The sequence below is a fragment of the Loxodonta africana genome, chromosome 2, assembly GCF_030014295.1.
Source record: "Loxodonta africana isolate mLoxAfr1 chromosome 2, mLoxAfr1.hap2, whole genome shotgun sequence".
NCBI classification, from domain to species: Eukaryota; Metazoa; Chordata; class Mammalia; order Proboscidea; family Elephantidae; genus Loxodonta; species Loxodonta africana.
This window is the reverse complement of record NC_087343.1, coordinates 83624393-83651388: the sequence shown is the minus strand read 5'-3', so window position 1 is coordinate 83651388 and position 26996 is coordinate 83624393. Positions and strand designations below refer to the sequence as shown.

At 38.7% G+C, this 26996-nt stretch overlaps 1 protein-coding gene across 4 annotated transcripts in view; it reads left to right on the top strand.

Annotated features, from left to right (window-relative positions):
• ARSB (arylsulfatase B) overlaps positions 1 to 26996 on the top strand; it is a 328139-nt gene that overhangs the window by 26962 nt on the left and 274181 nt on the right. For all 4 annotated transcript variants that reach the window (XM_064273497.1, XM_003408112.4, XM_064273491.1 and 1 more), the window contains exons 3-4: positions 537 to 727; positions 8168 to 8375. In XM_064273497.1, coding sequence (XP_064129567.1) covers positions 537 to 727; positions 8168 to 8375 — 399 coding nt within the window. The remainder of the gene's footprint in view (positions 1 to 536; positions 728 to 8167; positions 8376 to 26996) is intronic.

Here is a 26996-nt window from a genome sequence, read left to right as displayed (position 1 = left end):
ATGATTCCTCCTAGGGCTGTTTCCATAAATAACCTTGAAGCCAGTCTCAGAATGTCAAGAGCAGCATTATTTAAATCTATGTTTATTTATATGATCACCTCATAGTAAAAACTTGTAACAAACCTCATTAGCCATATATTGTTTTTTGCCATTAGTTGCTTGCAAAGACTAAGATGTTAATCGTTGTTACAGAATTCGAACTCTGATCTTTTTCCTAAGCATATTTAATTGGAAGCAACCATGTGATTTGACAGTTGTATGATAGCGCTTGTTTTTTAAAGACTTGACTGAGGAAAGGATTTGAACTTTTATACAGTAACATTTTAATGCCTCAGACTATCAAATATAAAAACCAAACTCACTGCTGACTTATGGCAACCCTACATAGAGATGTTAAGAAACCATGCTCTGATGAGCCTTGTCATTTGATTAGCCTTGTCCCAGGCAATCAGTTGCATTAGCAAATTAAATGCTGAAACATTAGTTTGTTTAGCAAGCTTTTTGCTATGCTGACTCATCTTCTGTTCTTGTTACAGGATATCTCCTAGGGAGTGAAGATTACTATTCCCATGAGCGTTGCACATTAATCGATGCCCTGAATGTCACACGATGTGCTCTTGATTTTAGAGATGGTGAAGAAGTGGCAACTGGATATAAAAATATGTATTCAACCAATGTATTTACCGAAAGGGCTACAGCCCTCATAGCTAACCACCCACCAGAGAAGGTATGTCTTGATTCTTTACTGATATCAAAATCTTGTTAAGATAACACTTCTTCAGATGAGTACAGGAAAAGGCCATTGTCCTTTGGATGAAAGTCTAACAAACTCTAGGGGAGTTGTTTACAAATTTTAGAGTTATCAGAATCAGCCTCAGAAGCTTCTTAAAAATGAAGGTTCCTGGAGCTCACCTCTAAAAGTCTGATTCTCTAGGTCTAGGAGAAATCCACACATCAGAGTTTGAAAGAAAGTCCTCAAGGGTGATTCTGTACAAGTGGCCCCCAGATCACACTTTGAGGAGTAATGTGTCTATAGTATTTCACTACAAATAGTTTTATTATTTTGGCGTATTTCATATATGTGCTGTAAGAAATTAGTTAAATGCCTCTTTTTAAAAAAAATGAGTTTTAATACAAGATGTGGCTTTGTTACAGCAAACTTTCTGTTAAGGATAAGGTAGTAAATACTTTATACCTTGTAGGCCATAAGGTCTCTGTCACAACTACTTAACTCTGCTAGTGTAGAGCAAAAGCAGCCATAGATAATATGTAAACAGTGGGTGTGGCTATATCCCAATAAAACTTTATTTACAGAAACAGGTGGTAGGCCAACTGACCCTTAGGCAGTAGTTTGCTGACCCCTGCTTTGCTATATAAACATGAATTCGATGTGGCCCTGAGAGATCATTTAGTCTCTTGCTACTCAGATTGTAGACTGGAGAGCAGCAGAATTAGCATCATCTGGCAACTTGTCAGAAATTCAGAACCTTAAGCCATATTCCAGACCTAACTGAATCAGTATCTGCATTTTAATAAGGTGCCCAGATGATTCTTATTACAGTTTGAAAAGCACTGCTCCAGACTAAAAAAAAAACCAAACCTGTTGCTGTCGAGTTGATTCTCATAGTGACCCTATAGACCCTTTAGCAACCCTATGCTAGTGCTGTACAAGTAGAAATAGTTACATATGTAATTTAAAATTTTTTACATTAAAAAGTAAAAAAAGAAATTAATTTTAATAATTCAGTATATCCAAAATATCATTCCAACATATAATCAAATATAAAAAGATATTAATGAGATATTTTTACATTCCTTTTTTCCTATGAGTATTTGAAATCTTGTGTATATTTTACACGTACAGCACATCTCAGTCTGTACTGCCTGCATTTCAGGTGTTCAGTAGCCACCTGCAGCTTGGTGCTACCAGACAGCACAGACCCCATAACAAGTCAAAGTGGCTGAGAATAGTTGCTTTTGAAGGCTTACTCCTATTTCAATTCAAGTAATTATGAATTACTCCTAGTTCAATTATAAACTCCTATTTCAGTTACGTTTTTGGAAATTATCTTGTGGGAACTGACCTCAGAAGTGGGGGCACACAAATCTGAATGTCCTTGGGGACATCATTCAGTAGTGTTAAAAATTTTGACACTTTGAAGATAAATTTGAATTAAAGTAAGTCAGAACACAAATATGTTTAACGAAGTGAATGGTCATGGTGGTTAATATGATTTTTGGTTAAAAGAAGTACAAGAAATATATCAAGGATAATTTTCTATACCTTATCTATAAATAACGTAAGCTAGCAGCTAACGAAGCTTTGCCAAATATATGTCTTGCCAGATTTACTGTAATAAATTAATGGTTCAGATCATTTAAAAATAACTTCTTCCTAATACCAAGTGGGCACTGTCAAAGTTTTTTTAGAAATACTTTGTTTTGTTAGATAAGTTGTGTGTTTCCTCTGTAGATACACAAATCTACCACAAATCTTATATACTAATAATTTTTTCAAAAAAGATGAAAAGACAGACATAATATAGATTCCCTTTAGCCCTTAACTTCCTTTAGTATTTCTTTTAGTTCAGATAAGCTGGAGACAATTTTTTTCAGCTTTTGTTTATTTGGAAAGTATTTATTTCACCTTCATGTGAAGGATATTTTTATTGGATATATAATTATAGCTTGACAGATTTTTTTCCCCCAACACATTAAAGATATCACTACATTGTCTTATGGCTTCCGTTGTTTCTGATGAGAAATTAGCCATCATTCTTATTATTTTTCTGGATGTAATATATTTTTCTGCCTTTGGATGCTTCCAAGATTTTGTTTTTTAGTATTTTGAGTATATGATGTGCTTAGGTGTGGTTTTCTTTGTATTTGTCCTCCTTAGGGCTTACTGTACATTGGTGTTTATCATCAACTTTGGAAAATTCTTGATCATCAGCTCATGTATTTCTTTTGCCCTATTCTCTTTCTTTTCTTTCTGGAAGTCCAGTTATACATGTAAGTCAGCCTTTTTTTTAGATTGTTGTTTTTCAGTTTGAGTAATTTCTATTGACTTGTCTTCAAGTTCGTTGATACTTTCCTCTTTTCTGTCTAATTTATTAATTCCATCAAAAATATTATTCATCTCTATTGTGTACTTTTTCATTCCTAGCATTTCTCTTTGCCTTTTTTTTTTTAATAGCTTCTATCTCTCTACTAAGATTCTCCAACTATTCATGCAGATTAACTAGACCTATTAGACCCTTTAATATATTTATTAACGTTATTTTCAAGTCTGTCTGATAATCTAGAATCTGGGCTGTATCTGTATCTCATATTGGCTGTGTCTTCTCTTGATGTTGTATCATATTTCTCGTTTCTTCGCATGCCTTGTAATTCTTGATGTAATCCCAGACAGTTTGAGTAAAGGAACAGTAGAGCTTAAAGCAAATAAAATTTACACACAGAAAAGGGAACACTTTTTTCTCTGTCAGGCCGTTAGTCTGGTGCATTGAGTCAATGTAGTTCGTAGTTGAGCTGGACCTGGGCTTTGTTGTTCTTGGTTTAGGTGAATTCAATTCACCACATCCATCAAATTGTTTGAGAGTAAGTTTTTCCCCACATACATACAACCCAATCGCTTCAACCTTATTTGCTAAAAATACTTTCTTTTCCCCACTGAATTAGCTTGGCACCTTGATCAAAATTAATAGCCTGTATATATGTGGGTCTGTTTCTCAGTTCTCAGTTTTGTTCCATTTATCTATTTGGCTGTCTTTATGCTGATACCATAATATCATTTCCACATATGACATCTTACAGTGGCCCTGTTTGCTATGGAACATTTTGTAATTTACTAGAGCTTTATAACACATTGTAAAATCAGGTAATGCAAGCCCTCTAACTTTGTTTTTAACCTGCAAGATTATTTTGGCTATTCTAGACCTTTTGTGTTTCCATGTTAATTTTAGAACCAGCTGGTCAATTTCTAAAAAAAAGTCTGCTTGTATTTGGATTGGAATTGCATTGAATCTCTATGTCAGTTTGGGTCAAAAGGATATATTAACAGTATTGAGCTTCAGTTCATAAATATGGCATATTAATGAACCTGTTTTTTCACATTTACCATATTGAAGCTATTGTGTATGTCATGTGCTGATAAAAACCTTCTGACTTATCTATAGGTAAAAATGGAGCCTTGGTAATGCAGTGGTTAAGACCTTGGCTGCTAACTAAAAGGTCAGCACTTCAAATCCACTAGCCGCTCATTGGAAACTCTATGGGGTGGTTCTCCTATGTCCTGTAGGGTTGCTAGGAGTTGGAATCAACTCAACAGCAATGAGTTTGATTTGGTAAAAATAGAAAAGAGTCTGAACAGCTCTCTCTCTTTTTCTTTTCTCAGCCTAGAGTCAACTTCATGAGCTGAAGTTTAAGCTAAGTTCTCTGACTTTAGTTTACAAATGCTTTTAAAATTGGGTCAAATACTTGTGTTGTTAGGCAGCGGGCTCAAAATATGGCTTCATTAAGAAGTACATTAGCATACCCACAATTAGTCCCTCAATGGGACCCTGACACGGCAAATTACATAACCTTCCCCCCCGCCCCCGCCAACTTCTTCCAGTGATGTTGATATGCAGCCATTATTGACACGGTGCGTGGTTAGGAGCGTTCTACCATGTGTCATTCAGTGGACTCCCCTCAAACATAAAGGGTCAATGTTACCTGGTTCTTCTAGTACTTTGACTCTTCGACAATGCCTGAAGGTCCTTAGTGCAGGTCACAATTTAGATTCTAGTTTACGTACCTGATCAAACTTGATAACCAACTGCTAACTCCCTTTTTGAAGTGGTTCATTCCTGGCTCTGTCTTTGCCAACTCTTACTCAGGATCTTTCCCTGGTATCTGATCTCAGTTCTGCCTCATTCTTATATGTTGACATCTTGGAGTGATTATGCTTCCTGTGGAATATGGAAGAAATTGGAATGTTCTCTCAAATATGGAGAAATGTGCATGTTTTAAATCTAGATCTAAACCAATATTCAAATATTTGAAAAAACTGCTAGGTAATTGGCTTAACTTCTCATTTTATAGATACGGCTAAAAACTCAAAGAATAAGGTAAGATCATAAGGGAACTGTCGTCCTTGTACTATCCTTTGAGGTAGGTACCATTTTACAGATAAGCAAATGGGCTTAGAGAAGTAAGTTGTTGAAGGTCACAGAACACTACTGAGAGTCTGAATCAGAATTTAACCCCATGCTGCCTAACTCTGGAGCTCATGTACTTAATCAGCCTCCCTAGTTCACAGCTAATCTCAAAGATCAGAGATTCTGAGCCTGCTACACGATTCAGCTTGAGGGTTCCAATGCTGGCTGTGATTAGAGTCATCTGGAAAATGCCAGAAATTCTGATTTATTGTTTCCAACCATTGGTATTTAATTAACCCCCCTCCCACTTCTGCCAGTGATTCTGATATGCAGCCACTGTTGACACCCTGTGTGGTTAGGAGCATTGTACCATGTGTCATTCAGGGCACTCACCTCAAACATAGAGGGTCATGCAGAAGCCTATTGACCTTTACAGTTTCGTAAATATAACAGTACTTTAATCATGTAATAACTATAATATGCTTATAATAAAAATTGTTGTTGTTAGGTGCTGTCGAGTCAATTTCAGCCTATTAAAGAATAATAGAGTATTCCCTTGCAGTGTGCCCCATAACATTAAGCACGGGAAGCAGCTGGGGTGAGACAGGATTTTTGTGGGTCACTATCTTAACTTTGTGTGATGGGGAAAGCGCGGGAATTGAGGACAATGCGAGGCCCTGAGAGCCCTTGTGGTACAATGGTTAAGCACTCAGTTGCTAACCAAAAGGTTGGCATTTCGAACATACCCAGCAGCTCCCTGGGAGTTAGACCTGGTGATCTGCTTCTATAAAGATTACAGCCTAGGAAACCCTATGGGGGTAGTTCTACTCTGTAACATGGAGTCACTCTGAGTCAAAAATTGACTCGATGGCAACTAACAGCAAGAACTTGCAAGCTATCTCAGCTAGTATTATTAAGGTGCTGCTCATGAGTAACCTTACGGAAGTTGCCAGATTAGAGGATGGTCATTTTCCTACAGTGTTTGAACTATTCTCAAGTAGTGCCTAATATTCATAGCATCCTCAAAGTAAATTTTCAAGATAGGTATAAATGAATGAAATAATAATAGGAGGATAATCAAATGTTTTTATTTTCAATTCTCATTAAAATATTTCAAACCAGTTGCAGGAGTGGGGCTTTTTATCCTAATGTTAAATCTAGTTCTGTGCTAATCCCTGGGTGTTGCGAATGGTTAAGTGCTCGACTATTAGCCAAAATGTTAGTAGTTTGAACCCACCCAGAGGTAACTTGGAAGACAGGCCTGGTGATCTCCTTCGGAAAGGTCACAGCCTTGAAAACCCTATGGAGCTGTTCTACTCTGTGCACATATGGTGACATGACCGAATCAACTCAATGACAGTTAATAATAACAATGTAACATAGGCAAGTTCAGAAATGCAAATCATTAAAGAAAGACACATGAAGTATCTAGAAGCCAACTTAAAATTGTGCCGGTTTTAAAGAGCACTTGCCAGCAAAAAGCATATGGAGCTATTTTGTAGCAAACAGTTGTTGATGCTAGACTGGGGGAGAGATACTGTTAATAGCCATTCCACATGTGCTGAGGAAGAATGTCCTTTTTCTACAGGATAACTCCTATGGTAATAACACTACAAAGTGAAAGGAACGTATTCCTAGAACATCTTTCTTTTAAAAATAGCTCTTTCTACACAACACTTTGCCGCATAAAAACAAATGTTTTCTTATATCCCTAGTCTGGTAGAAGCTTTTTAAAGAAAATGTACATTTTTCATAGTAGGCTCTCACAGTTCCCTGGCACAGTTTGGGCAGAAATACCTTAATTTGGAAGTCGATAGAATCACAATTTTAAAACACATCACTTGGTTCTTTTTTTTTTTTTACGCATTAAATTAAGAAAATGTATTAAAGAAATTGAAATAAGGCTTTCTTCCTCATTGAAATAAGGTTTCTTAGCATGGTGAGGATACTTAGAGTGTGTATCTCAGTAGCTGCGTGGCATGATAAGAAAGGAAAAAACCATTAGTATCTTAAACATTATTAATGTCTTTAGGTAATGATGTTTTACTTTGATATTACTTAAATATTTGGCCGTGGTGATGTCTTACTTTGATATTACTTAAATATTTGGCCGTGGTTTCACATATAGAATTCTGTTTCATATTCCTAAGAAATCTGAAAGGTTATGGTTAGAATGATATAAAGGTAGCAGCTGGTACTGGGTATGTTTCTTATGTTTGAACCCAGCTGGATCCAAGAAGGAGCAAGGGAAACATCAAGGTTCAGCTTAAACTGGAGATCAGTGGTCCAGGGACTTTACTGTTTCAGATCAGGATGTCAGTAAGGTCAGAATGGACCAGCAGATTGCACAGGCTTGGAGTGGAGGTCAATGGACAGTATAGTACAGTAAAGTAATCATGAGCTAGACTCACTAAAACGAGCTCATTCCCAGAATGGTGGCTGCTTAGTTAAGTCTGATGGTGAACTGAGACTGGCAGGTGTGGGAAAATTGGCTACAGCTGTTACAGTCAGTGGTCTCAGGAGCAGTGGCTGCAGGTGGAGTCCTAATCGTGTTTGGAGAACTTTGGAGCCCTAGTTAATTTATCTATCACTGAGCCACCATGTAGCACTGAAAACGGTGCTCTATTAATTTTTTATTGATTTGAAAATAGTATAGAAATGCTACGAGTCGGAATCCACTGGACGGCAGCAGGTTTGGTTTTTTTTTTTTTTTTTTGATAGAAATGCTTAACAGAGCCCTGGTGGCTCAGTGGTTAAAGTGCTTAGCTGCTAACCTAAAGGTCAGCTGTTCGAACCCAGCAGCCTATCTTCGGGAGAGATGTGGCAGTCTGCGTCCCTAAAGATTTACAGCCTTGAAAACCCTGTTGGGCAGTTCTGCTCTGTCCTGTAGGGTCGTTATGAATCAGAATCAACTCAATGGCAATGAGTTTGGTTTTCTTTGTGTGTGTTGATAAATCTGGACAGTCTTACTCTACATTTAATGCCTCCATGCCTTCTTAACTGATTTGCACAAAATCTCTTTCCAGCCTCTGTTCCTCTACCTTGCTCTCCAGTCTGTCCATGAGCCACTTCAGGTCCCTGAAGAATATTTGAAGCCCTATGACTTTATCGAAGATAAGAACAGGCGTCACTATGCTGGAATGGTGTCACTTATGGATGAAGCAGTGGGAAATGTCACCGCAGCCTTAAAAAAACGTGGGCTCTGGGACAACACAGTATTCATCTTCTCCACAGGTAAGTCTGTCAAAAGGGAAATCATCTCCTGGCAAAGCCTCAGACATAGTGTTCGATAAACAGAATGAAGACAAATTGGAGCATTTAGCAGTTCCTTATTAAAATAAATGCTAACTGCAATGGTGGAGACATGACCGAAAGATGTGCCTAGGCAAAAGAATTGTAGGCTTTCCCTGCCCCCTTCCTTCAGATATCAAAATATTCTGGGAGTTTGCTTAAAAAACAAGAGTTCACTAGCTGAGTACATATGAGTGTATGTCATTCATATGCGGAAATACAGCTGGGTAGCGAGTCCCTGGAGTGGTTGTTCTCTGCTCTCTCTACAGCTCAAGCATCCTCTATGAAGATGACTTGTGCTGACTAGCTAGGCTTTTGTATCAGTGCTCAGAGATTGATTATGACATTATGAAGACAGATAAGAAATGCGGCCATTTAAACCCAGGCTAGGGTCTACAAGAATATATTTTTTAATATTGATTGTTTTCTGACAATAAAAGTCATACTTGTTCATTATAGAAAATACAGAAAAGACTAAGAAGGAAAGAAAATTCATAATCTCACACCCAGAGATAACTCTTTAAAAGCATTTTCGTTATGCAATGCCATTTTGATTCCTGTTTCCTTACATATGTAACTTCTTTTCTTCTCATTGAACACAGTTTTCTAAATTTTAACCATGATGTGCTTGGGGTATAGATTTTAGCTTATTCATTTGCTGAACACTCAGAGAGCATTTTCTGTCTGAAAATGCAGATCTTCCAAAATTCTTTGGCCTTGTCTATCATTTTCCGCCTATTCTTTCTTTTCGGAACTCCTGTTAGTTCAGTGTTGGATTGATTTTCTAAGATTCTCTTTTTTTTTGTTTTTTCCTTTCCTATTTTCTTCTTCTGTTTGGGAAATTTCCATGACATTGTTTTGTAATTTTTCTATTGAAAGAACTCTTCTTGTTTTCTAGTAATTCTGTTTTTGTAACATTCTGTTCTTATTTTATAGATATAATAACTTATTTTTCCAGTGCTTGTGCCCTTTACTGTTAATTATATATGTGTGTCCATGTATGTACATGTGTATACATATTGATAATACAAATATATTTATATGCATACGTATGTGTGTGTACATATACACATATAAACTAAACCCGTTGCTGTCGAGTCAATTCCGACTCACAGCCACCCTACAGGACAGAGTAGAACTGTCCCATATGGTTTCCAAGGAGTGGCTGGTGGATTCGAACTGCTGACCTTTTGGTTAGCAGCCAAGCTCTTAACTGCTGCACCACCAGGGCTCCTTTATGTATATTTTATAAGTTTGCCTGCATTTCCAACGATGTATCTCTTCCTTCCAAGTTCTTTTATATCTGCCAGTTTGTGTCTTTGTTTTGGTCTGTCTTTCATTTTGGAAGCTTCCTCATCTCCCTAGTGATCCTCAACTACAACCTAAAAAGTTGATTGGAAGCTTCAAGTGTGAGGTCAGCCTAATTGTCTGGTGAATTTCACTGTAAAGTGACTATGCAGGGGCATGAGCAAGCATGTTTTTCTTTTGAGAGACATTTTGTTTTGTTTGCTTTTCTTTTCATCGGGCATGGTCATTGAAACTAGCATTTATTGATGCTTACTATACAGGAATTAGTTCAATTAACTCTCACAATAATTCTCTGGATACCATTATTATCCATCTTTCGTATGGGTAACCGAAGCACAGAGAGGCTCAGTAACTTGCCCAAGGTCACATAGCTCCTAAGTAGCAGAGCCAGGGTTCAGTCTTTCTGGCTCCATGGAAGTATCCTGCCTCTGAGAGACTGATCTACATTTTTTTTATGGACGCTAACGTTACCGTAGAGCTTTCTTTGTCTAGCCTGATAAGCCTTGTTCAGTTGGTTTAGTGAGCAGTACAAATGTTGTAATTTTCTAAGTGTGCCCTGCTGTGAAAAGACTGAATATAAAAAGAAATTTTTCTCCCAAAACTTACCTTTCAGAAAAGAGGGAAATATACTGATATTCTAAAATGTCTCATATTCTGAGAATCTTTCTCAATTTACTTTATTCTTAACAACCTAATATAGCACTTTAATCAGTGCTGGTATTGAAGAGGTCACTAGAGGGAGTCAATAAAATAGGAGGCAAGACATAACACTGATAAAATAATTACTTCTGGGATATGACCTCACAATTGCAAGAATTGGAAATCATAAGCTTATTAAAAAAAAAAAAAAAAAAAGCATTTGTTTTTGAAATAACGATTCTGTAGTTTCAGGACAAATGATTCCCTAAAATGAAATCATATGTGAGTTAATATGCAGATTAAAAAGTATTCAGAGGAACAGAGTAGCAGGGGTGAGGGTCTGGGGAGCATGGTTTCAGGGGACATCTAGGTCAATTGGCATAACAAAGTTTATTAAGAAAATGTTCTGCATCCCACTTTGGTGAGTGGCATCTGGGGTCTTAAAAGCTAGCCAGCGGCCATCTAAGGTGCATCAATTGGTCCCAACCCACCAGGATCAAAGGAGAATGAAGAACAACAAAGACACCAGGAAAATATTAGCCCAAGAGACCACATAAACCAGAGACTCCCATCAGCCTAAGGCCAGAAGAACTAGATGGCTGTTGGCTACCATCAGTGACCACCCTGCTAGGGAACACAACAGAGAATCCCGGCCTGAGCAGGAGAAAAGTAGGGTGCAGAACTCAAATTCTAGTAAAAAGACCAGACCTAATGGTCTGACTGGGACTGAAGGAACCTCAGAGGATATGGCCCCCAGACTCTCTGTTAACCCAGAACTAAAACCATTCCTGAAGCCAACTCTTCAGACAAAGATTAGATTGGACTATATAAGACATAAAATGATACCTGGGAAGAGTGTGCTTCTTAGTTCAAGTAGATACATGAGACTAAATGGGCAGCTCCTGCCTGGAGGCAAAATGAAAAGGCAGAAGGGGACAGGAGCTGGTTGAATGGACGCGGGAAATACAGGATGGAAAGGAGGAGCGTGCTGTCACATTATAGGGAGAGCAACTAGCGTCACATAACAAGGTGTGTATAAGTTTTTGTATAAGAAACTGATGTGAGCAGTGAACTTTCACTTAAAGCACAGTAAAAAAAAAAAAAAATTACTCAGAAGTGAAGACGGGATACACTGGAAAACAGTGCAGAATGTCTCAGAGTGGCTCCTGTGACAACAGACAGATAAATTGTATCAAGACTGCAAGGGGAAGAGGTGGAATAAATTTTTTCATATGTGACAATGGAAAAAAAATCCAGTATTTTAAAATCAATGTATTATTCTGTGTTTTCAAATACATAACTATATATTTTTAAATAGGTATTTGAGTATTTTATATACATCCATAAAATAATACTCATGCAAATTGGAAAAAATTTTTTGGAACTTCTCACTGGGAAAATGGAAATTGCTTTAGATTAAGGTTGTCTTATATTCTGGCACTATGATATATTAATAAATTAATCTGGGACCGTCTTTGCATTGTTGGAATAAATCCAACTTGATCATGTGGATGTATTTTATTGTTCTACTGATTTCAGTTTGCTAGTGTTTTATTTAGGATTTTTGCACCAACTCCTAAGTTTAAGTGGGGTTGGTGATTTCTTTTCCATCTTTGTCAGGTGTTGTTGTCTTGGTTGTGCTCACTTCATAGAATAATTTGGGTGGTTTTTCATCTTTTCCTGTGTTTTGGAACAGCTTACAGATGTTTGAAAGACCTCCCTGATTAAGCTGTTCCCTGGAACCTTTTTATGGAGTTAATTATTATTATTATTTTAATTATCTCCATAGCTTAAATTTTTTGCTAAATTAAAATATTTTAAAATTAATTTTGCCTGAAATAAAGTGAGGCCTTTGATCTTCATACAGAGATTATTTTTCACTCCAGCAAGTTTTCCTTGTTCATATTTTAGCTTATTACTTTTGTTCTGCTCAAAAATATCTTTAATTAATAGGTTGAACCTCTGATTCAGCTTTTCTCTCATCATTTTCAGTTTTTGCCCTTTCCCTTAGCCTCCTAGGGCTCCACCACATTACCAGTTTGTTTGTTTTTTCTTTTGCAGTTTTAATCCTGCTCTTTAGTGTCTCCAGTGTAGATTATTACTGATTGTATTTTTAGTTTCTTTGTAATTCTTTCTTCAGTCAGTTCCCTTTTCTTCTAAGCTTTTTATTAATAAGAGTGGTTACCTTTTATTGGAGTTCCTTCTTGGTACAAAGGGTAAACTTACTGAGCTGCTAATCGAAAGGTTGGAGGTTTGAGCACACCCAGAGGTGCCTAAGAAGAAAGGCCTGGTAACCCACTGCCCCCAAATTAGACATTGAAAGCCTTATGGGTCACAGCTCTATTTGGATACACTGGGGGTTACCATGAGTCAGTATAGCAACGGTTTAATGTTTTATTAAATATTTACTGCGTGCCTGAACCTTGTCCTCGTGTGTTTCCTATCCTTTCTCATCTCGATCATGTTGTAAGCATTTGCTCAGTGTAACCTTCTGAGATCGGTATCTATCCCCATTTTTGCAAATGGAGAAACACAGTTAAGGAGCTTTGGTGACTTGTCCAAAGCCACACACCTGGTGAATAGAAGAGCTAGAATTCAAACCAGATCAATCCTGAGGTCAGCACCTGTTAAGCACTAATCATTTGTGCTTTTGTGTCTCGTCATCTTTTCCTTTTATCTCATTCTGTTGTCCCTTGTCTCTACTTCGGCTTCTCCAGTTCCGCTCACAGAACCCATGCTTCTCCTGAGCTTGTGTGAATAGAACTTTTCTAGATCTTCATTTTTCATTGTAAATAATTACCAGCTATCTACTTTCCCTGTGAGTATAAGTGATCTTGCCAGACAGAGCACACACTGGTCTCTTGGGCTCTAGTCACTGTTTCCTGGTTGAATTCCTTTTTACATCTGTAGCTTGAAGTCAAGTTGATGCACACATATAACTCACTCAATTCCCAATGGCTTTCAGACGTTGTTGTTGTTGTTAGGTGCTGTCCAGTTGATCACGAACCATAGCGTCCATATGCACGAGGAATGAAACACCGCCCTGTCCCGCACCATCCTCACAATCATTGCTGTATTTGAGCCCGTTATTGCAGCCATTGTGTCGGTCCGTCTTGTTGAGGGTCTTCCTCTTTTTCACTGACCCTCTATTTTACCAAGCATGAAGTCCTTCTCCAGGGACTGGTCCCTCCTGATAATATGTCCAAAGTATGTGAGACAAAGTTTCGCCATCCTTGCTTCTACCAACCTTTCTGGTTATACTTCTTCCGAGACGGATTTGTTTATATTTCTGGAAGTCCATGGTATATTCAATATTCTTCACCAACACCATAATTCAAAGACATCACTTCTACTTTGGTCTTCCTTCTTCAGTGTCCATCCCTGGCATACATATAAGGCAATCGAAAACACCATGGCTCGGGTCAGGCACACCTTAGCCCTTAAAGTGACATCTTTGCTTTTTAACACTTTAAAGAGATCTCTTACAGCAAATTTGCCCAATGCAGCAGCCGATTTGCCCAATGGAATGCATCGTCTGATTTCTTGACTGCTGCTTCCATGGGCATTGATTGTGGATCCATGTCACATGAAATCTTGTACAACTTCAATCTTTTCTCCATTTCTCATGATGCTGATTTTTGGTCCAGCTGTGAGGTTTTTTGTTCTCTTTCTTTTTTTTTTTTTATTGTACTTTAGGCGAAAGTTTACAGCTCAAGTTAATTTCTCATACAAAATTTTATACATGTATTGTCATGGGACAGTAGTTGCAGTCCCTACAATGTGACAGCACACTTCCCCTTTCCATCCCAATTTCCCATGTCCATCCAACCAGTTCCCGTCCCTTCCTGCCTTCTCATGCCACCTCCCGACGGGAACCACCCATTTGGTCTCGTGTATCTGCTTGAACTAAGAAGCACACTCTTCACAAGTATTATATTTTATAGTCCAGTTTAACCTTTGTCTGAAGAGTGGCCTTAAGGAATGGTTTTAGCTCTGGGTTAGCATGGCGTCTGGGGGCCATGACTTCAGGGGTTCCTCCAGTCTCAGTCAGACCATTAAGTCCGGGTTGTTTTTTTTTTTTTTTATGTGATTTTGAGTTCTGTTCCACAATTTTCTCCTGGTTCAGCACGGACTCTCTGTTATGTTCCCTGCCAGGGAGGTCTTCTTCTGGTCTCAGGCTGATGGAGTTTCTGGTTTATATAGCCCTTTCTGTCTCTTGGGCTAATATTTTCCTTGTGTCTTTGGTATTCTCCATTCTTCTGTGCTCCAAGTGGGTTGTGACCAACTGATGCATCTTAGATGGCTGCTTGCAAGCTTTTAAGACCCCAGACGCCACTCATCAAAGTGGGATGCAGAACATTTTCTTAATAAACTTTGTTATGCCCATTGACCTAGATGTCCCCTGAAACCATGGCCCCCAAGCCCCAGCCACTCTGTCCCTTGAAGTGTTTGGTTGTGTTCAGGAAACTTTTTAGCTTTTGGCTTAGTCCAGTTGCGCTAACTTCCTCCGTATTGTGTGTTGTCCTTCCCTTTACCCAAGATGGTTCTTGTCTACTATCTCGTTAGTGAGTTCCCCTCTCTCTTCTTCCCCACCCTCGTAACCATCAAAGAATGTTTCCTTCTGTGTCTAAACCTTTTCTTGAGTTCTTGTAATAGTGGTCTCATACAATATTTGTCCTTTTTTGACTAATTTCACTCAGTATAATGACCTCTGGAGTCATCCATGTTGTGAGATGTTTCATGGATTTTCCATTGTTCTTTGTCATCGGGTAGTATTCCATTGTGTATATGCACCATAATTTTGTTTATCCATTGGATTTTTGTTTTCATTATGTTAAGGTGTAATCCATACTTAAGGCTGTGGTCTCTAATCTTCTTCAGTCAGTGCTTCAAGTCCTCTCACTTCCAGCAAGCCAGGTTGTGTCCCCTGCATATCACAGGTTGTTAGTGAACCTTCCTTCAATCCTGATGCACGTTCTTCATCATATAGTCCAGCTTCTCGGATTATTTGTTCAGTGTACAGATTGACTAAGGTGAAATGATACAACCCTGGTGCATACCTTTCCTGACATTAAACCACACAGTATCCCCTTGTTCTGTTTAAATGACTGCCTCTTGGTCTAAGTACAGGCTCCTCATGAGCACAATTAAATGTTTTGGAATTACCATTCTTTGCAATATTATTCATAATTTGTTTTGATCCACACAGTTCAATGCCTTTATATAGTCAATAAAATACAGGTAAACATCTTTCTGGTATTCTCTGCTTTCAGCTATGATCATGTGACATCAGCAATGATGTCCCTCGTTCCACATCCTCTTTTGAATCTGCTTTGAAGTTCTCAACGGTTCTCTGTCGGTGTACCGTTGTAACCACTTTTGAATGATCTTTAGCAAAATTTTACTTGCATGTGATATTATTGATATGGTTTGATAATTTCCACATTCTGTTGGGTCTCCTTTCTTTGGAATGGGTACAAATATAGATCTCTTATAGTTGGTTGGCCAGGTGGGTGTCTTCCAAATTTCTTGGCATAGACAAGTAAGCACTTCCAGTGCTGCGTCCATTTGTGGACACATCTCAGTTGGTATCCTGTCAGTTCCTGGAGCCTTGTTTTTCGCCAATGCCTTCAGTGCAGCTTGGACCTCTTCTTTCAGTACCGTCGGTTCTTGATAATATGCTACCTCCAGAAATGGCTGAACGTCAACCAGTTCTTTTTGAAGAAGACTAATTTCATCTTCTTTTGATACTTCCTGTGTCATTTAATATTTTCCCCATAGAATCCTTCAGTATTGCAACTCGAGGTTGAAATTTTTTCTTCAGTTCTTTCAGCTTGAACAATGCTGAGCGTATTCTTCCTTTTTCGTTTTCTATCTCCAGGTCTTTTTGCACATTTCATTATAATATTTTACTTTGTCTTCTCGAGCCACACTTTGAAGTCTTCTGTTCAGCTCTTTTACTTCATTATCTCTTCCTTTCACTTTAGCTACTCTATGTTTAAGAGCATTACCAAACCAAAAAACCAAACCCAGTGCCGTCAAGTCGATTCCAACTTATAGTGACCCTATAGGACAGAGTAGAACTGTTGTAGAACTGTCCCATAGAGTTTCCAAGGAGCTCCTGGCAGATTCAAACTGCTGACCATTTGGTTAGCAGCCGTAGCACTTAACCACTACGCCACCAGGGTTTCCTCAAAAGTATTAAGTCTTCTATATTTTACTGAACACCATTGACGTAATTGACATTTTCTTGTCTTTTGGCTACCCCTTTCCTTTATTTATTTGCTACCTGGTTCTTTGACATGCTAAAACAACTTTAGCATGCCCAGTAACCAGTCTCTTCCTATATCCAGACTTTCAGGGCTTTACATTTGGGGACATTCCCAGGATGCAGTGTGTCCCACTGCTAGACCTTTTTCTTCCCCTTCTCATTGTTTTCTGGGAGTTGTAGTCTCTATCTGCACATAGAAAGTTGAGGAGGTAATAATTCTCTGGTCACCTCAAATTTAGCACCGTACCCTCCCAGTCTGTAGATCAAAGGCTATATCCTTCAGTATGGGTTACATGTCAACATAAAGGAAACAAAAATCCTCACAACTGGACCAAAAATCAACATCCTGAGAAATGGAGAAAATATTGAAGTTGTCAAGGATTTCATTTTACTTGGATCCACAATCAATGCCCATGGAAGCGGCAGTCAAGAACTCAAATGACACATTGCACTAGGCAAATCTACAAAAGACCTCTTTAAAGTATTAAAAAGCAAAGATGTTACTTTGAGGACTAAGTTGCACCTAACCCAAGCCATGGAGTTTTCAGTCACCATGTATGCATGTGAAAGAAGAAGAATTCATACCTTGAAATCGTGGTATTGGCAAAGAATGTTGACTATACTATGGACTTCCAGAAGAACAAACAAATCTGTCTTGCAATAAGTGCAGTCAGAATGCTCCTTGGAAGAGAGGATGGTGAGACTTTGTCTCATGTACTTTGGACATGTTATTAGGAGGGATCAGTCCTGCAGAAGGACATCATGCTTGGTAAAATAGAGGGTCAGCAAAAAAAAAGGAAAGACCCTCAACAAGATAGATTGGCACAGTGGCTGCAACCATACATACACACACACACACACACATAGCAAAGATCGTGAGGATGGCACAGGACCAGGCAGTGTTTCATTCTGCTGTTCATTATGAGTGGGAACTGACTCGAAGACACCTAATAACAACCTCTAAAGCTGTCTTCCTGCCTCTTTTTAGGTGGGCACTTTTGATAGATGTCATGAGGCAAAGCAGGGTGGGCCAGCCTTTATTTCATTAGCCCAGCTTCTTTGGCCATACAGTCTGTGAAAATCTCTCCAAGATTCTGCAGTATAGGTTGTCTGCCAGTCTTAGTTCCTCATGTTGTATGGGTTTTCATCTTTTTCTGTGTCTTTGTTGTTTTAGCAGGATATTGGTTAAGAGAAGCAGTACCAGGGGCTGCTAGGATGACATCATTTTAACCTGGATCTCCACAGCTGATCTTTATATTTGCTAAACTCCAGGAATTTGCACAGAAATCTGACCCTGACTAAAATGAACTAAAATTAGAGCCAACCCTTGGGCAACTAGATCATGAATTAAAATTGGGAAGACTAATTCTAAAACCTTGAAGAGAAACAGTGAACTGATTTAAGTTGGGATAGATTGATCCCAACATATTATATGCAGTCGTTTTTTAGTTTACATTAACTCTTATCAGAATAACAAATGAAAAACTAAACTTGCAGTTCTTTCTCCAGAGACATTTTCTGTGTTTATTGACAATTTCATTGCCTGAAGTAGAATTTAGTAATGTGCTATAATAATGTGATTAAAACCCAAGGAAACAGGACCTGGATCTGGCAGGTCATAGGGCAGTGATTCACTTTTTTGAGTTTTCTCACTTTACTTCACTCAGCATTGCTCTTCTTTAAAAGTGTAAAAATACTGGATGCATTGAGAACATGGCTTCCAAGCAAATGAATGTTGAATCCATTAAGTACAGAAAACCCAGAAATAAACTAGCCTGTTGGTATTGGACTTATATTTAGTGAAAGGGAGAGGCAAAGGCATATATTTTAGGTTTTGATGTTTGGGAAAATTGTTTTTTTTTTTAAAGAAATATATCCCTTTTGTAATCTAAGAGAAATCCGTGAGACTTCTCATTCCTCATCACTTGTACCCATCATTTGAGTGCTGAAGGTGGTTGGTTATTCTCGGTGTGTCGTCTCAGGACGACCAGCAACAGTGGGGCATTAGTTAAAAATGCAGTTTCTCAGACATTACCACAGACCTACTGAATCAGAAACCTTGGGGTCAGGGCCCACAGATCTCCATTTTAACAAGAATCCAGGTGATGATTTTGCACACAAAAAAATTGAGAACCTCTCCTAAGGTAACTTTTATTCAGACCTTGGGAATTTACCTAATGAGGAATATATAGTACACACACACACACAAACATGCATGCATACACACTCACACACATATGTGACAGAAACCAAGTGAGTTTTGAAGTTCAGACTCTCCCAAGTAATTTCATTTTCATTTCATGAAGATGCACCCATTTCTAGACGTAAACTTCAAAAAACTAAGAAGAAAAATTTAAATTTCATTATTCTACTCTCTGTGCTCTTACTGCATATAAATTACAACCTTGATAGATTAGTGCCACTCTGCAATGCATTATTATTACCACTGTTACCGAATGTTGCCTGCCTTGTTACAAACATAATGCCGTGTTCTTTTATAAAAAGTTGACCCTTCTAATCCCTCTCTGGTAGGATATGATCAGAGATCAAGTTCCAGCTTTTGTACTAATTAGTTATGGAGACTTTAGTCTCAGTTTCATCATCTGTTCAAGGAAGCTTAGTTGATCAGCCATTTATTCACTCAGTCTTTCAGTGCAAATAAAAAGATAAATAGGACATCGTTCTAGCCTGTAGGAAATTCAAAGTTTAGTGAAGCAGACAAGTAAATTTATAATTATAACACAGCAGAAGAGTTCTATGATGCAGCCCAGGGTGCATCTGGGAGGCTTTCTGAGATTTAACGATGGTAATGAGTTGCCCAGATAAGTGGTGTGCAGGTGGAGAGGAGATTGGGGCAGTATTCTAAACTGTAAGAGAGCAGTAACATGGATAAAGGCAGAGAAAGCGGTTCTGTCTGTGGTTCAGTGTGGCTGGAGCCTAGAGTATAAGATGGGGAATGGTGAGATACCAGCTGGAGAGCATGACGTGTGAGCCGGATCAAAGAGGGCCTGTGTGCATGCAGGAAGGGATTGTGATGGCATGCTGAAGGCAGTCAGGAGGCATTGAAGGGTTTTAAGCAGGATCAGATTTTCATTTCAGAATTGGCATGGAGGATAGTTGGAGGCAGGCAGACAGTAAAGGGGGATGGGACGACAATGACTGTCTGAATAAAGGCAGAAGGAAAGTTGGTGGAGAGGAAAGGACAGATTTAAGAAATATGTAGGAGAGGTTGGATCAGCTGAACTCTTAAGAATTTTTGTTATTAGGAAAGTTGATGGTTCCGGAATTCTGTGGGTTTTTAATTTTGCTGATGTTGATGATAGCCTTAGATGGGGCCATCCATAATCTTGCTGTGGACCCTTCTGCTGGCAGTGGGATGCATTTGTAGAGAGCCGGAAAGACTGCAACCCATGGCCAGAGTGTCCATATAATCCTCAAAGCATTAGACCCAGAGTCTGTGGATCCATTGTCCACTTCAGACTGGGGAAGGAGGCATATGGAAATGTGTGAAATGGCTTTGGTTGTCACAGTAACTTGAAGACAAAGGGGCCATTTATTGGATTGGGACCGGGAATGCTTAGGCCAGCCTTGCTCCACAGAAGTGTCCTGTCCTAAACATCAGGAGCGCCAACATTGAGGAACACTTAATAGATAGTGTTCGATAGCATGTTCCTACTTAACCTAACAGGGCTAGTTATTACAGAACCTAAACTTTTAATGGTTATGATCTGAGCTTTCACAAAATTAAATGTATTTTATTAGCTCAAATAGAGTAATGAAGAGTCTTAACGAATTCCCCTAGATATTATGTTCCTTTCTCCCGTCCATGTAAAATTTTTGTAAAAACTGGTAATTGACAAATGGAGAATTCTTCTATGGCTTTAAATGTATGCAATTAGCAGACTTTTAAAGTATTAGAAATTCTGTGCCAAGAACAAATCTCACTAGGTTATTTGAACATGTGAGTTTCATTTTGACAAAGCTAAAGGAAAGCTGTTATGTGAATAAATCACACAGTAGGTCTACAATCTTTCTCTTTGCAATGTTCCCTTTATTTAATGCATCTGTCATAGAGGGTATCTTAGTTATCTAGTGCTGCTATAACAGAAATACCACAAGCGGATGACTTTATCAAACAGAAGTTTATTCTCTCATAGTCTAGGAGGCTAGAAGTCCAAATTCAGGATGCCAGTTCTAGGGGAAGGCTTTTTCTCTCTGCTGGCTCTGGAGGAAGGTCCTTGTCCTCAGTCTTCCTCAGGTCTAGTAGCTTCTCAGCACAGGTGCCTCGGGTCCAAAGATGGGCTCTGCTCCCAGCCCTGCTTTCTTGGTGGTATGAGGTCCCCCTGTCTTTCTGCTCGCTTCTCTTATGTCTCAAAAGAGATTGAGTTAAGACACAACCTAATCTTGTAGATTGAGTCCTGCCTTATTAACAGAGCTGTCGCTAATCCCACCTTATCAACATCATAGAAATAGGATTTACAACACACAGGGAAATCACATCGGATGACAAAATGGTACACAATCACACAATACTGGGAATCATGGCCTAGCCAAGTTGACACATACTTTTAGGGGGACACAATTCAAACCAGGACAGAGGGAGATAATAACACATTGCTCAAAACTGAGATTTAGAATGATTTTTTTCTGTAGCCAGGAGTCCCTGGGTGGCACAAATGCTTAAGCGTTTGGCCACTAACTGAATAGTTGGTGGTTCAAACCCACCCAGAGGTGCCTTGGAAGAAAGACCTGGTGATCTGCGTTTGAAAGATGACAGCCATTGATCTTTGGAGTAGAGTTCTACTACTATGGAGCGCAGTTCTACACCGACACATATGGGGTCTCTATGAGTCGAAATCTACTCAACGGCAACAAATTTTTGGATTTTCTCTAGCCAGAAGTCATCAATCCATTTCACTCTTCAGGCTTTATGTGTTAATGCCATGCTGAAAGCACGTTGGATTTAGAATTTTATTAGTAATAGGTAATAATGCGTATAGCTTTATTGATTATTTTGAGAGGAAAATAATAGCCAGTGCATTTTAAAGGCCTCTAGAACAAAGTCATGTCTTTGTATTCTCTGTGACAAACCATTGAATCCACAATCCTAAAGTCTAAGGCAAAAGAGATGTCTCAATCCCTGTGTTTATCAGATCGTCAACATTTAATTTTATTGCTTATTATATGCTGTTATATAATATAGCATTGTTGACATTATGAATGTTGTAGCGGGAAGGAGAAACATGAAATAATCGTTATTTTCACACGTCTGCAAGAGGACAGCACTGTGGCCTTTTCTTGAGTTTATAATTAATGGGAAATACAGATTGAACTGAGCATACTTATTGACTAAATTGCAGGATAAAAAGCTCAAAAAGCTTTCCAATGTGTTTCGGTTTACTTTTTCCTTTTCTCTTGCATTCCACTTTAAAGGTCACATTTAGCATGGTTCCATTTTTTATATCGTTCACTCCTTTCATAACTCATTGGAGTCGAAATTCCCTGTGAAGTCAAGGAATGCTGTGTTGGACAGGCGGCACTGGAGGGTACAGTGGAAGGAAAAGTAGATTCTAGGTGGAAATAATCACCTTGAAACTGTTGTCAAAACATGCAGAAGGGACTGAAGTGAAATCGGGTCACCAGAAACTGTCCAGTCAGTCCAGCGTGTTGCCGTTGAGTTGATTCCAACTCATAGCAACCTTATAGGACAGAGTAGAGCTGCCCCAGAGGATTTCCAAGGCTGTAATCGTTACAGAGCAGACTCCCACATCTGTCTCCTGCAGAGCAGCTGATGAGTTCAAACCACCAACCTTTTGGTTAGCAGCTGAGTGCTTAGCCACTGCACCACCAGGGGATGTGTATATTTATATTATATCACACCTGGTACCTAAATCTGCTATGTCCTAAATTGGTCAGGCCAATCAAATATTTAAAGGTATTAAATTCATTAAGACAGACTAATTGCTAAGTTGTGTCTGTGAACTTTGCCAACAAATGTTATTGGATGTGTTGCTGCTATTGTGTGCTGTTGAGTTGACTCATAGAGACCCTATGTGACAGAGTAGAGCTGCCCCATAGGGTTTTCTAGGCCGTAATTTTTACAGGTTTTCACCTGTGGCGTGGATGGTGGGTTTGAACTGCTGACCAAAAGGTCAGCAGCTGAGCGCTTAACCATTGCACCACCGGGGCTCCTTTTGTAACTGTTAAGACTCCTATTTGGACAGCTAGCCAGATCAGCCCTGTCTAAGCATAAAGAAATATGCAGGCCCTTTCAGACTTTAAGATACTCACTTAGGCTGGATTCTCTAGAGACACAAAACCAATGAAGCATATATATGTAGAGAGAGAGAGATTTATCTCAAGGAAATCGCTCAGGCAATTGTAGAGGCTGGCAAGTCCCAAGTCCATGTATCAATCATCAGGCTGGAGACTTCTCCTGACTCACATAGATGCAGGGACTGATGAACATAATAACCACAGGTCAGATGGCAGGCTGCTGGCTCACAGCTGTGAAGGCTGACCAATCCAAGATTGACAGGTAAGACAGCAGGCTGCTGACCCAAGTTCCAAGAACTGGAGGTCAGATGCTGATGAGCCGAATGCAGGATCCAGAGCAGAGCAAAAGCCAGTGAGCTTTACCAGAAAGTGCACATATATTGGATGCAGGCCACACCCCCAAGGAAACTCCCGTTCAACTGATTGGCTACTCACAGCAGATTCCATCACAGAGGTGATCTCATTATATCAGATCTCATGATGGAGGTGATTACATCATTACATGACTGCCAGACTACATCATAACTGCCAGACCACTAAGAATCATGGCCCAGCCAAGCTGACACACAAACTTAATGATCACAGATACTGTTTACTAGAGATGAACAAAATAGAATAATGAACTAATTAGAAAGCATCAGTGAGAAATCTCTTGATATGAGGGAGAGTGGTAGCTTCCCATGAGAGTAGAGGTTTGTTTATTTTGATTGAATCAAGTTCAGGGCAACTTGTCATTTTGTATTACTCCTACTCCGCCTCCCCCCCCCACACTTTTTTTAATGAGTCACATAGGACCTTATAAAATTATTTTATCTTGTAGAGGATGAATTTAAGACCCAAAGAGGGACTGGTTTTATAATACTCAGGAGGCAGAATACCTGTGTTTAACACCCAGCTCTGCCCCTGGCTACTTATGCAATGTTGGGTAAACTACTAAATCTCTCAGTGCCTCAGTTTCTTCACTGGAAAATGTGAAAAAAAATAGTGTCTACCTCACTGAGCTGTTGGGATTACAACAGTTTTTGACATATTGTCGTGGCTGTTAGCTGCTATCACGTCAGCCCCAACTCACAGCGAACTCATGCTCAGTGCTGCACCGTTACCATGATTGGTTGTGGATTAGACAGTTGTGATCCATAGAGTATTCGCTGGCTGATTTTTGGAAGTAGATCACCAGGCCTTTCTTCCCAGTCTGTCTTGGTCTGGATCTCCACTGAAACCTGTTCAGCATCATAGCAGCACACAAGTCTCCACTGATGAACAGGTGGTGGGTGCGCATGAGGTACCTTGGCCACGAAGTGAACCCGGATCTCCCACTGGGAAGGTAAGATGTTTTACTACTGAGCTGACAGTATGAAATCTGTGTTACGTTGTACAAAGTAATAGCTAACTGGCCAGAGGCAAAACCATTCTAACATTCTGGTCTCAAATTTGTTTTTTTTTTTTTTCATCATGTTACTCTTACCTAGCCATTTACTAATATGTATACCCATTCATTCATCCGTTCACTTTTTCAGTCATCAACTGAACACCTAGTACGGACCATACTCTCTGCTAGGCCCACAGGAAATAGCAGAAAATGAGGTTGACTGTCCATAGGGGAAATTTCCTAATTCAAGTAGTCCGTAAGTGAGCATCAGGAATGTAAAAAGTCTCCATCTTCAACTACTGAAGATGGCTGACATTCTGTAGCAATTATTTTGATGAACTTTTTGTTTACATATTTAGCATCCATCTTCTGAAAATATTAAGGAATTGTTTTCTTAAAGCAATCTTTTATTTTTAAGTGATTATTGAAAATGCCTTATGCTTTGGGAACCTGTTTTCCGCTCTGATGTTTCTTCTTTTCCTATACTCTTTGTTTTGTCTAAATTGGAGGTAATCATGGAAGATAATGGTCGTGATTTGGGAGTTTTTTCTACCATTAATTATTGGAGTAGCAAAGTTGAAATTCTGCTTTTAATTCAATACTTTTTTCTTGAAAAACTTATGACATATTAAATAATCAAAAATTGAATGTAGTTCTTAAAGGTCATTTTGTTTGGTGTTATGAATGATAGTTGAGCAAATACTACTAGAAAAACTAGAATTTTGATTAAGCTTTTCTGTCTTGTATTATTTAATTTTTATAGGTATTTATCGTTTCATTAGGATATATTTCTTCCTAAATTTATCTAGCTGCCACACTTTCTCATATTAACTGTTAATTCATTTTCCTATTTTTAAAGCAATTTGAAAGTTCTTAAATACATATATGTGTATGACATTGTAGTATGAACAGTCATTAATTGAAGTGTTTTACTCTTGCAGTAAGAAATGTCTGTACTTCGATTATAACTGCTACATATAAAGCACATAAGGTTTTTTCACCCCAAATGACATCTAGAATATACTTGAAAGAGATTGCTTGGATATTAATAAAAGCCCCAAATAATGCACCTCTTTTGTTTTACTAATGTAGTTACACTGATTAGTTATGAGGGAAAGTTAAACAATCACACCATTATTGCTCATATTCAAGTTCAAGGATGAAAGAAATGACATAGCAGTGGGCCTTTGGCTCTTTGGCTTTTAAGGGGTTAATGGAGAACTCAAGCAACAGATTTGACTGCTATTGAGGCCAAATCCGTACTTACTATATTTATTTTTTACTCTAATATTGTTAATGATTATTTTTTATCTTCCTATTTCGGGTACCTAGTCCACTTTAAAAAAAGACTTCAAAAAATCCATTGGAGCACTCTTGGAATACATAAAAATTTTCTGCTTTTTAAAATCTAATTTGATTTGCGAGGCTAACCCAAAATGCTCCGGACACATTTCTTATCCAGAACTTTAATGTCATTTGATTTCTCTGCCATGATAATTTGTTATTTTATTTAAATAGTGTAAAATATTATACTTAGGATATGACTACCTTCCCAGGTTTAGATAAATGGTAGTAGTAAATTTATCTGTAGCTGAATTTTGGGGGTATAGTTCAATTATGCACCACTCATCTGTCAGTTTGTCGTACTGTGGTAGTTGTCTGTTGCTGTGACAGAAGCTATGCCATCCAGTATTTCAAATGCCAGCAGGGTCACACATGGTGGATAGGTTTCAGCAGAGCTTCCAGACTAATGCAGACGGGGAAGAAGGACCTGGCCATCTACTTCTGAAAAAGTTGGCCAGTGAAAATCTTATGCATAGCAGTGGAGCATGGTCTGATATACTGCTTGAGGATGAGCCCCTCAGGTTGGAAGGCACTCAAAATACAACTGAAGAAGAGCTACCTCCTCATAGTAGAGTCAACCTTAATGACATACATGAAGTAAAGCTTTCGAAACTTATTTTGCTGACGTTTTGACTGAAAATGAGAAAAAAGAGCTGCAAACATCCATTGATAATCAGAATGTGGCTTGTGCGAAGTAAGAATCTAGGAAAATTGGAAGTCATCAAAAATGAAATGAAACTCTTGAAGATCAATATCCTAGGCATTAGTGAGTTGCAATTGACGGGTATTGGCCATTTTGAATCAGACAGTCATATGGCCTACTGTACTGGGAAGGATAAATTGAAGAGGAACGATGTCACATTCATTATCAAAAGAACATTTCAAGATCTATTCTGAAATACAACACTGTCAGTGATAGGATAATATCCATATGCCTATAAGGAAGACCAGTAAATACGACTGTTGTTGGAATTTACACACCAACTACTAATGCCAAAGAAGAAGAAATTGAAGATTTTAACCAACTTCTACAGTCTGAAATTAATAAAACATGCAATCAAGATGCATTGATAATTATTGGCGATTGGAATGTGAAAGTTGGAAATAAAGAAGGGTCAAACCCCTTGCCATCGAATCAATTCCAGCTCATAGCTACCCTATAGGACAGAGTAGAACTGCCCCATAGGGTTTTTCTAGGAGCGGTTGGTGGATTTGAACTGCTGACCTTTTGGTTAGCTATTGAGTTCTTAACCACTGCACCAGCAGAGCTCCATGAAGAAGGATCAGTAGTTGGAAAATATGACCTTGGTGATAGAAATGATGCCAGAGATCATGTGATAGAATTCTGCAAGACCAA